Raw genomic sequence first — 12,293 nt, 5'->3', positions numbered from 1 at the left:
AAAAAATTAAGACCACCCAGAAGAGCCCCTACTCTAGCCTGGGACCTTAACTTTGTACTGGAAAAGCTCACTCTACCTCCCTTTGAGCCTGTGACAAATGCAGAGTTGAAATTCCTTTCTTGGAAAACTGCCTTCCTTCTAGCCATCACTTCAGCAAGAAGGGTGTCTGAATTACAGGCCCTCATGGCAGTGGAGCCTTTCATCATCTTTTATGCGGACAGGGTGTCCCTCTGGACCAATCCCTCCTTCATGCCCAAGGTAGTATCCAGTGTGGCCCTTAATCAGTCCATTCATTTGCCAACCTTCTTTTCTAATCCACAGAACAAAGGAGAATGAATGCTGCACTCTTTGGACGTGCACTGACAACTTAGATTTTACATGGACAGGACTAAGCCTCTCAGGAAATCCGAACAGCTGCTGGTTGCATTTGCTGCAGGTGCAGAGGGGAAGGCCATTTCAAAGCAAACCATTTCTAAGTGGATAGGCCATTGCATTCATTTCTGCTATAAGCACCATGGAAAACCTACCCCAAAGGGGATAAGACCTCATTCCACCAGGGCTGCATCTACCTTTACAGCCTTTTTCAGAGGTGTCCCTACCAGGGACATCCTAGAAGCTGCTACCTGGAGTTCTGTACATAACCTTCACCAAGCATTACCACTTGCCAAGTTTTTCTAAATCCAGAGCTGGCTTTGCCACTGTAGTCTTGCAGGGCCTTATAGCTGTCTAATGCTATCTATGCTTTCTAATCGCCGCCTCCCTTCCTTAGCTTTGGGAATCTACCCAAATGTGATGACTGCAACAGTGAAACACGAAGAACATAGTACAGTTGTGTACACTTACCATAAATGTAGATGTTAGTGTGTATTCACTGTTGCTGTCCTGGTTACCCTCCCTCCAGCCCCCTGACTTCTATTGACTATACCTCTATTCTTGTTTACTATGCTTAAAGCTTTCCGGTGTATTTGCTTTTTGCTGGAGATGTAACCTTGTATATAATTGCTTCCCATTATGGGGGTACCTGACATCTGGGGCAACAAAAACTGATGTAATGGCGTGGCTGCATGTCATGGAAGATGAGACAGCAACAGATGCAGGACCCAAGACTTTGATAATCAGGCCGACTGAAGGCTACCTGCAAGCAGAACCCAAATGTGATGACTGCAACAGTGAATACACTCGAACATCTACATTTATGGTAAGTGTACACAATTGTACTTTTCTACCACAGGTAGCTGCAGAGAATAACCTTAACAGCTCTATTCACCTTCCTTTGTTTTTCCTAATTTCTCAAAAAAAAAAAGTAAATACCTTTTACATTGTTTGGATGTACATAGACACATTGAGGTTTTATTTGGATTGTACCAAAGCTATCAGAAAATCCAGTCACTTATTTGTCTCCTTTTCAAAATCCAGGCTGGGCTCACCAGTGTCTAAAGTGAATTTATCCAAGTAGCTGTCAGATTGTATTTTATTTGCTTATTTTATTTGCATAGTCTTTGAAAGGGAAGACTCTTCCACACAAGCCTAAGGGTCATTTGACCTTTGAAAGGGAAGACTCTTCCACACAAACCTAAGGGTCATTTGACCTTTGAAAGGGAAGACTCTTCCACACAAGCCTAAGGGTCATTTGACCTTTGAAAGGGAAGACTGTTCCACACAAGCCTAAGGGTCATTTGACCTTTGAAAGGGAAGACTCGTCCACACAAGCCTAAGGGTCATTTGACCTTTGAAAGGGAAGACTCTTCCACACAAACCTAAGGGTCATTTGACCTTTGAAAGGGAAGACTCTTCCACACAAACCTAAGGGTCATTTGACCTTTGAAAGGGAAGACTCTTCCACACAAGCCTAAGGGTCATTTGACCTTTGAAAGGGAAGACTCGTCCACACAAGCCTAAGGGTCATTTGACCTTCCTGTCCCCCTCCTGCTTGTTGACTGGCGAGTCTTTCCTCCTTAGACGACCAGACATTGGAAGTCAATTGCTCCCACTTTTTGGAGTCTCTCATTGTCCTTGCTAGTCATAATCTGTTTTTTGGAGGGCATCATTTTCAGAATTACATGTTTCAGTGATTTCTTTCATGGGACAAACTTGATCTGGGTAGCTGAAGGAGAAGCAGGGTGTTATGAGTAAAGGAGGTAGAGCCAAATTGGCTGAAGACCTTAGAATTGGCTGGTGTCGTATCCAGAGTCCCACAGGTTGAACCAGATGGAGACAGACAACATGGATCTATCATTATGGTAAGTACATAGCTCTCAAACGGCTCAGAATTTGCTTCGATAAGATCAAAGATATTTGAGAAACTGACCAGCTGTTTGTATCCTGTCAGCAGGCCAAGTTGAGCAACCAAGTCTCTAAACAAATTAATTTCCTTATGTGATGTCCACCATGATAGAGCCTTACTTTCTCCAGTTAAAGAGCTGTGGTTGGATGCTTTGGAGCCTTTTACAAAAATAATTGATTCCAAGCCTATTCTAGAAACAGACAGTTGGTGGTCTCTGCACAATTTCAGTAAACATTATAGGGTAGATGCCTTCTCAACATCCAGAGAGTCATTTGTCAGATTTGTTCGCACTAGATTAGTTTGCACTTCCTTGGCTCCTGATCCATCCGCTCTTGCTAACAAGTAATCTTTGGGAAACGGGAACAAGGGAACTGTTTCCTGCACCATCCCCCGCATAAACTAGCTTCGCCATTGAGTATTCTGTTCCGCCACAGCCTGAGAACAGGCTTCATTCCAGCAGAGTACAGAGCTGCCACTGTCATCCCCTTGCACAAAGGTGGTGCCAGTACTGACCCTGGAAGCTATCACTCCATTTGCTTGACAAGTCTGATCTGTAAAGCCATGCAACGTGTTGTTATAGATCTCATAAACAGGGACATAGGCAGTCTCCAAGCACTTGACCCCACCCAGTTCAGATTCGTCAAGGGAAGATCTTGCCTGTTGAACTTGGTTGATTTCTTTGAGATTGTCACCTAGGCCCAGGATGAGGGAAAATCAGTACATACAGCTTACATTGACTTGGCCAAAGCCTTTGACACAATCCCCAAATCGGGCATCATTGAAAAGCTGACACAACTCTGTTTAATTCCCTATCTCATCAGGTGGGTGGCCAACTGGCTCACCGATGGGATTCACAAGGTCAAAATAGGCGTCTCCACCTTCAACAGCAGACCTGTCACTATTGGTGGTCCCCAGTAGCTGTCCTGGGACCCCTACTGTTTGGCATCTACTTCTCAAAGGTCCAGGCAAAGACAAAAGGTCTGTGGCTGACCAAGTTTGCAGATGACTGTAAGTTGGGTGCAGTCATTGACTCCCCATATGATGTTAACATACTGCAAGAGGGTCTCACAGCAACAAATTAATGGTGCCAAAGTCATGGCCTTAAGTTAAACACAGAAAAATGCATTATCATACCATTTGGCAAAAACAGGGCCCATACTGATTACCACATCAACGGCGACCACCTTAAGCACACAACCTGTGGTGAGATACCGGAGTACACATTTTGGCAATAATCTCACATTCGACCGTCATGTAGCTGCAGTGGTCAGAAAAGCTTGCTTCATCTCATAACTAAAGAGATTGGATCCAGAAAAAATGAGGTGTTTACCTCTCTGTACTCCTCCCTCATTAGGCCAGTAATTGAGTACAAAGCCCGGTTTAGTATGTACCTCTCCAAACACCTGCACCAACTTGGAAAAGCCACCAAAATACCTCATAAGGAGAATCCATGGCCTCCCAACACCTGTCCTATGTGGACAGGCTCAAATCGCTATCACTCTACTCAGTTTCATACAGATTGCTCAGAGGTGATCTGTGTCTCGCCTACAAGGCAGTCTCAGACCCTGCCCTACCAGAGATGCTTCATATCCCTAAGTCTAACTCCTTGCACATTACCTGATCAAAAGGCCTAAATCTAATATGCAACATCAACAAAACCTGCTGGAGAGATAGCTTTGTTTCCCAAAGGCTGCCCCGTCTCTGGAATAGACTTCCCATACATGTGAGAGTACCTCGCTGACCCTCAAGTGCAGCCCTGATGAGTGGATGGGAAAGCACATATTTGTCCCAGGGGTTCCACCTATGCTCCTCATTGACACAGGTGACAGATGCTGACTAAGGTTTCTTTTTGGGGGATAAACTCTTGGCTAGGCGGTAAGGGCCCCAAGGCCATTAGACTAGTACCTCCTATGATCCTTTGAACACCCAGTAGTTTGGAATACTGCAGCAGTGGTGTAAGGAATGACATAGTACAACACCCAGTAGTTTGGAATACTGCAGCAGTGGTGTAAGGAATGACATAGTACAACACCCAGTAGTTTGGAATACTGCAGCAGTGGTGTAAGGAATGACATAGTACAACACCCAGTAGTTTGGAATACTGCAGCAGTGGTGTAAGGAATGACATAGTACAACACCCAGTAGTTTGGAATACTGCAGCAGTGGTGTAAGGAATGACATAGTACAACACCCAGTAGTTTGGAATACTGCAGCAGTGGTGTAAGGAATGACATAGTACAACACCCAGTAGTTTGGAATACTGCAGCAGTGGTGTAAGGAATGACATAGTACAACACCCAGTAGTTTGGAATACTGCAGCAGTGGTGTAAGGAATGACATAGTACAACACCCAGTAGTTTGGAATACTGCAGCAGTGGTGTAAGGAATGACATAGTACAACACCCAGTAGTTTGGAATACTGCAGCAGTGGTGTAAGGAATGACATAGTACAACACCCAGTAGTTTGGAATACTGCAGCAGTGGTGTAAGGAATGACATAGTACAACACCCAGTAGTGTGGAATACTGCAGCAGTGGTGTAAGGAATGACATAGTACAACACCCAGTAGTTTGGAATACTGCAGCAGTGGTGTAAGGAATGACATAGTACAACACCCAGTAGTTTGGAATACTGCAGCAGTGGTGTAAGGAATGACATAGTACAGGCTTGTAAGGGCCCCAGGGCCATTAGACTAGTACCTCCTATGATCCTTTGAACACCCAGTAGTTTGGAATACTGCAGCAGTGGTGTAAGGAATGACATAGTACAACACCCAGTAGTTTGGAATACTGCAGCAGTGGTGTAAGGAATGACATAGTACAACACCCAGTAGTTTGGAATACTGCAGCAGTGGTGTAAGGAATGACATAGTACAACACCCAGTAGTTTGGAATACTGCAGCAGTGGTGTAAGGAATGACATAGTACAACACCCAGTAGTTTGGAATACTGCAGCAGTGGTGTAAGGAATGACATAGTACAACACCCAGTAGTTTGGAATACTGCAGCAGTGGTGTAAGGAATGACATAGTACAACACCCAGTAGTTTGGAATACTGCAGCAGTGGTGTAAGGAATGACATAGTACAACACCCAGTAGTTTGGAATACTGCAGCAGTGGTGTAAGGAATGACATAGTACAACACCCAGTAGTTTGGAATACTGCAGCAGTGGTGTAAGGAATGACATAGTACAACACCCAGTAGTTTGGAATACTGCAGCAGTGGTGTAAGGAATGACATAGTACAACACCCAGTAGTTTGGAATACTGCAGCAGTGGTGTAAGGAATGACATAGTACAACACCCAGTAGTTTGGAATACTGCAGCAGTGGTGTAAGGAATGACATAGTACAACACCCAGTAGTTTGGAATACTGCAGCAGTGGTGTAAGGAATGACATAGTACAACACCCAGTAGTTTGGAATACTGCAGCAGTGGTGTAAGGAATGACATAGTACAACACCCAGTAGTTTGGAATACTGCAGCAGTGGTGTAAGGAATGACATAGTACAACACCCAGTAGTTTGGAATACTGCAGCAGTGGTGTAAGGAATGACATAGTACAACACCCAGTAGTTTGGAATACTGCAGCAGTGGTGTAAGGAATGACATAGTACAACACCCAGTAGTTTGGAATACTGCAGCAGTGGTGTAAGGAATGACATAGTACAACACCCAGTAGTTTGGAATACTGCAGCAGTGGTGTAAGGAATGACATAGTACAACACCCAGTAGTTTGGAATACTGCAGCAGTGGTGTAAGGAATGACATAGTACAACACCCAGTAGTTTGGAATACTGCAGCAGTGGTGTAAGGAATGACATAGTACAGGCTTGTAAGGGCCCCAGGGCCATTAGACTAGTACCTCCTATGATCCTTTGAACACCCAGTAGTTTGGAATACTGCAGCAGTGGTGTAAGAAATGACATAGTACAACACCCAGTAGTTTGGAATACTGCAGCAGTGGTGTAAGGAATGACATAGTACAACACCCAGTAGTTTGGAATACTGCAGCAGTGATGTAAGGAATGACATAGTACAACACCCAGTAGTTTGGAATACTGCAGCAGTGGTGTAAGGAATGACATAGTACAACACCCAGTAGTTTGGAATACTGCAGCAGTGGTGTAAGGAATGACATAGTACAACACCCAGTAGTTTGGAATACTGCAGCAGTGGTGTAAGGAATAACATAGTACAACACCCAGTAGTTTGGAATACTGCAGCAGTGGTGTAAGGAATGACATAGTACAACACCCAGTAGTTTGGAATACTGCAGCAGTGGTGTAAGGAATGACATAGTACAACACCCAGTAGTTTGGAATACTGCAGCAGTGGTATAAGGAATGACATAGTACAACACCCAGTAGTTTGGAATACTGCAGCAGTGGTGTAAGGAATGACATAGTACAACACCCAGTAGTTTGGAATACTGCAGCAGTGGTGTAAGGAATGACATAGTACAACACCCAGTAGTTTGGAATACTGCAGCAGTGGTGTAAGGAATGACATAGTACAACACCCAGTAGTTTGGAATACTGCAGCAGTGGTGTAAGGAATGACATAGTACAACACCCAGTAGTTTGGAATACTGCAGCAGTGGTGTAAGGAATGACATAGTACAACACCCAGTAGTTTGGAATACTGCAGCAGTGGTGTAAGGAATGACATAGTACAACACCCAGTAGTTTGGAATACTGCAGCAGTGGTGTAAGGAATGACATAGTACAACACCCAGTAGTTTGGAATACTGCAGCAGTGGTGTAAGGAATGACGTAGTACAACACCCAGTAGTTTGGAATACTGCAGCAGTGGTGTAAGGAATGACATAGTACAACACCCAGTAGTTTGGAATACTGCAGCAGTGGTGTAAGGAATGACATAGTACAACACCCAGTAGTTTGGAATACTGCAGCAGTGGTGTAAGGAATGACATAGTACAACACCCAGTAGTTTGGAATACTGCAGCAGTGGTGTAAGGAATGACATAGTACAACACCCAGTAGTTTGGAATACTGCAGCAGTGGTGTAAGGAATGACATAGTACAACACCCAGTAGTTTGGAATACTGCAGCAGTGGTGTAAGGAATGACATAGTACAACACCCAGTAGTTTGGAATACTGCAGCGGTGGTGTAAGGAATGACATAGTACAGTTGTTTAAGAACTTTACAGAGTTTTCTTGTGTCTGGACCTTCACTCTGGCAACTACTACAGCTGCTGCTTTCTTGACTTCTTACTGTGCGTCATTTAGATGTGGAGAGGCACTCCCCGATTCAGGCTGTGCTTCCCCATCCTTCCAAGATGATACATGGCAGGAAATGTGTGCTTCCCATCCTTCCAAGATGATAACATGGCAGGAAATGTGTGCTTCCCATCCTTCCAAGATGTTACATGGCAGGAAATGTGTGCTTCCCATCCTTCCAAGATGTTACATGGCAGGAAGGCTTCTGTAGGTAGAAAATGAACATATCCTGCACAGAAGCATCAACTAGACATTACCAGGGCACATTCAGTGCTGTAAATTTGGGGTTGCCAAATCTGCCCAGTTGTTTGGCCCAACTCATCTTCAAACTTTGGTCACTTACACTCTCATGACCTGAGTGTTGCATCCACAACACAAGCCTTCAGGTCTGATGACATGATTGCAAACTCAAAATCAAAAGTACAATCACTGTTATGTAGGAAGATATCTGATGCAGTATAAGTTTTACTTTTTTTTGTCATGTGCTTTGGCATTCCTATTTTGAAGCTAGAAATATAATTGTTCAGTTTTGTCTTCATTGGAAGTCTCTTATAGTTTGAACCTGATTTCTGTACTTATTTTAGGTGATTTCTGCAGAGTTTAATTTGTAGATGGTATTTTCTATTTGTCTGAAGAGAGCACTTACTTCATATTTGTGAAACATATCCTTTCTTTTCAGCATTGTCATTTGTTAATGTCAGAAATGTAGTTTGTTCTCATATTCAGTTGCTAATGACGCATTTTAACTGCAGCAGTTTAATTGTGATAGCGCTTTTGTTTTTGCATTTGTTTAGCACCCTTAGACCAACCATGCTGTAAGGCATTGTATGATTTTGATCCAGAGAATGAAGGTGAGCTGGGCTTCAAAGAAGGGGACATCATCACCCTGACTAATCAGATTGATGAAAACTGGTATGAAGGCATGCTCAATGGCCATTCGGGCTTCTTCCCCCTCAACTATGTGGATGTTCTGGTGCCACTACCTCACTGAGAGCATCATGTGACCTACCCGTTCAACTGCATCACAGATTGGAGGAGAGAGTGGAAGACTCTTCACATTCCTTCTGAGTTTTAATCGAAGACAAACACTAGTTATGTTCTGCAGCCGAAAACCTTGCAGTGTTAACAATGTGTGCAATGATCAGCAGTAAAGGTTTAATGTATCCAAAGGTCTTTGTCGCAGTACTATGTGCCGTACTTGTAATGCACTATTGGAACATTCAGGGCCCTTAGTTTGTACACATAGTGGTCATCAGTTTACAGTTGTCCAGCACTGTAATTCCATGCAGCAGCGTATTTTTGTCAGTTAGACGTTAGAGGTAGAATATATAAGCTCTTTGGTTTACATGCTGAAGTGAGTTTTTTTTTCCTCCTTCATGCTGTCTGGCCAGCTGGATTGGTCATGCATCATGTAAATGTGGCTTTTTATCTTCTGTTTCCACAGCAGTTCCTGTTATGTACCAGCTTGCATTTGTAGAAACATTAAAAAGTGATTACAAACAAACCCCGGCCTTCCATCCCTGTGACGTGTGCTTCCATTGTTATGGGAAGCCTCTAATTGCCAAGGTCATTTTCCGAGTTAGGGTAGCTTGCTTCTTAAAGAAAGCCTGTAAGTTGTGTATGAATAAACATATCTGAATGCTAACGTTGTAAACTAATGAGTTTTAAGCAAGTTAAATATGTTCCTCTGTGTGTCCCCAGTACTGTGGCTGCTGCATGCTGGGAAAAATAGTGCTGCTCTTATCTGCCGGGTTTGTTTTCACTTCATTCCGTTCCACTGCTTTCTGGTGTAGCTCCCTGAGAGTTCCTTTAGTTCTGGATAGTTTTTAATTTGCACTGCGGCACCAGTTCAACACTAATATCCTTATGTACATTAAAGGAGTTTGAATGCTGTTTTTGTTTGGCTCCCTGTAGCCCACTTTTGTCAGTGTCGGGGTTCCAGTTGCAATGCGCTGCCTGTCCCTTAATAGTGCTTTTGTCCTTTCCTTGCCGATCCTGACAGGTGACCCAGTGGGAGTCATTTAAGCCTGTCTGAACAGCAAACAGAACCAACCCCAGGCCCTTCCTGATTCCACTAACAGAACCTGAGGCTCTTAAGTGTGGGAGAAATATGAACTGTGTAAAAAAAAAAAAAAAAAAATCTTGCAAATATCGTATTTTGTAGCCTTTGAATTTCATTTTTGTTTTGTGCGATTGTCTTGAAACTACACAGTCCATCTTTTTTTATATTGACTAAGTAAAGATGGATTGGAAGTGGTCTAAAGTTAAATGTGAATGAATAAGGGATTGTGTAAGAACATTGCTAAATGTCATTTCATCAAAAGAGTCATGCAATGTATTGTGCAGCTTTAAACTTTGGTCCATTTACTTCATTTTTGAATGACATTGTGCTGTGTCAGAATGTGCTTTGCTGTTCTTAACTACACTACATCTTACATAATATGTGTACCTCAGTGAAATTTTATCAGCAGCTCAGGGATTATAAACAGCTCTTGAAAACAGTGTGCATTAAAGAGGTCAGGGATTATAAACAGCTCTTGCAAACAGTGTGCATTAAAGAGGTGTTTCATTGAATCAACAGCTCTTGAAAACAGTGTGCATTAAAGAGGTGTTTAATTGAATCAGTAGCTTTCCATCTTACAGAAAAGGCTGTATTGTGATGTTTGAAGACTGCAAACCTAGTCATTGATGAGACAGTAGTGGCCCGCCAAAATGCACAACTTTCATTTCATGGATGTCAGGAAACTCCAGAGAATGTCAGATGGTATCCCACAGTATGTAGATGGTGGTTGGCAGGATTCCAGCAATGGTGTCCAGGGAGACCACAGAACTGTTTAACGATTATTCTGTACCACCTCTTTGAGTTTCTGGGAATTTTGTAACGACTGCCTTATTTATCATTAGCTGATAATATTTGGTAATGTGTAGAGTATGTTACATGTCACTGCATGATTTCTTTGCTTACCTTTTATTTCCTCATTTTTGTATTCCCAGTGGACTGTGCAAAGACAACCACATGATTATTGAAATATAAATGACCAAATCAGTATGATTTATGCTGAGGAATCCGGCGCATCTTTTGTGCCACATTTAGCATATGTTATGAGCTGCTTGATGTTTGTTAACTAAGAAATGGTTGTCGGATACAAACATACCATTTCCGTTACTCTTCTAGAAGGAAACAGCACCCTGATTGTTTTTTAATGCGGAAGGGAGAGAATAGTGATGTCAAGAAAAATACAGTGGGGAAAAATGCTGACGCTATTCCCAGCGCATCGCTTACAGGATAGATAGAGGTTTCATTTTGTATTTGGGAGGCAAGTGCATTGCAACTGGAAAATATTTTTTAAGAGATGCTAAGATATATATGTTCACTGGTTGTGTAAAAGCATCAATGTTTCAGCTGATTTGCACATTATTCAACTGAATTAATTCATTCCACTATGTAATCTAAACATAGTTACAGATTTTCTATTTCTTATGAGTCACTTACAGAAAAACTTTTTCCTGATTAAGTAGTTGTACCATCTGTTTTCCTGACTGTTGTCCTAGCATGCATTTGGGGTTGGAGAAGAGCGAGACATTCATCTCATTTCGGATGTGCACACAAACAGTGACTTTGCCATAGTGTTCAAGCCTCTCAACGAATGATTTGTGCTTTCAGCATAGAGTTGTATACTACTCTTGGATCATGTGCTTCTGTTGATAGCTGTTGAGATACTGTAGTCCAGGAGCTTTCAGCTTTACATGTACACCTATGTAATCACCTGTGCAATGGAGAGAAGAACTGTATGTGCGTCTTGGTACAGCTGTTGCACTTTGCTCCTTATGAGGTGGAAAGATGGTCCTACAGTTTCCGTAAACATGAAGGCAGGCTTGGTTTGCTGCTGTGATATGTATAACGCATTGTCTTATGGGTTGATTCGTTTTGTCGTTCAGAAGAGAGTCTTCAAATTCATTTTTCTCTCTTTTTATTGTATGCTGTTTTTTACTAAACCACAGTTGACCCTTAATCCATACATAAATGCAGACGGATGAATCTTGTATAACATTTGTCTTAACTTTTGGAGCATTTTACTTACTTGTTCTGGTCTGGGATAGTCTTTTAGAAGCTGCTTTTTGCAAAGACTTTGCTCTTGAGTTGAATAATGAAGGTTCCCATGTGTTGTGGTAATATCCTTTCAAGGAATAAAATGTATTTCTTCCATTAGCCCATCATTCCCTCTCCCTTCCTGTATAAATGGAGGCCAGGGGACTAACTGAATCCTGACATGACCCTGCAAGTTGCAGCACTCCAGGGAGAGAATGACCTTGGACGCTCCTGACCTCTATGACTTTCTTTCTTTGTTTAAAAGTGAAGAGAGCCAGAAGGCAGTCATCACATATGTGGCTAGTGTGGGGGTTTGAAGGATACAGGGAAGGAGAAAGCCCAACTAAGCAGAGACAACGTGACCTGACGGGAATAACTACCCATGATAGCGGCTCATTCATGGCCCAGTTCCTGACAGAACATTAGTCTGCAGCAAAGGAAACAGACTGCACACTTCAATGATGTTCTGCTTGTCTCTGCTGCAAACACAACACGAGTATTTTATGTGCAAGCTGGCATAAGCTACTCGATCTCAGTTGCCCATGCTTGGCTCCTGCACCTTAAACACTAATTGAATTTGTCTTGTCTGGGTTGCAGTCAGGGTTTTCAACTTCTGTGCCACAGTTCCGGGCAGGCTGACCAATATTTTAACCTCATACCTAGTGCTTTACCACTT

The 12,293-nt window shown here is 42.7% G+C and overlaps 1 protein-coding gene across 2 annotated transcripts in view; it reads left to right on the top strand.

The window, feature by feature from the left end:
- Positions 1–8,696, top strand: part of SH3GL1 (SH3 domain containing GRB2 like 1, endophilin A2) — a 1,498,857-nt gene extending 1,490,161 nt beyond the window's left edge. For both annotated transcript variants that reach the window (XM_044090588.1, XM_044090589.1), the window contains one exon: positions 8,322–8,696. In XM_044090588.1, coding sequence (XP_043946523.1) covers positions 8,322–8,518 — 197 coding nt within the window. In that variant the 3' untranslated portion in view covers positions 8,519–8,696. The remainder of the gene's footprint in view (positions 1–8,321) is intronic.
- Positions 8,697–12,293: the final 3,597 nt, after the last annotated feature.

This window comes from Protopterus annectens, chromosome 13.part0, assembly GCF_019279795.1.
Source record: "Protopterus annectens isolate FY-2018-M chromosome 13.part0, PAN1.0, whole genome shotgun sequence".
NCBI classification, from domain to species: Eukaryota; Metazoa; Chordata; order Ceratodontiformes; family Protopteridae; genus Protopterus; species Protopterus annectens.
The sequence above is the reverse complement of the archived record's forward strand: the minus strand, read 5'-3'. Positions and strand labels throughout refer to the sequence as shown.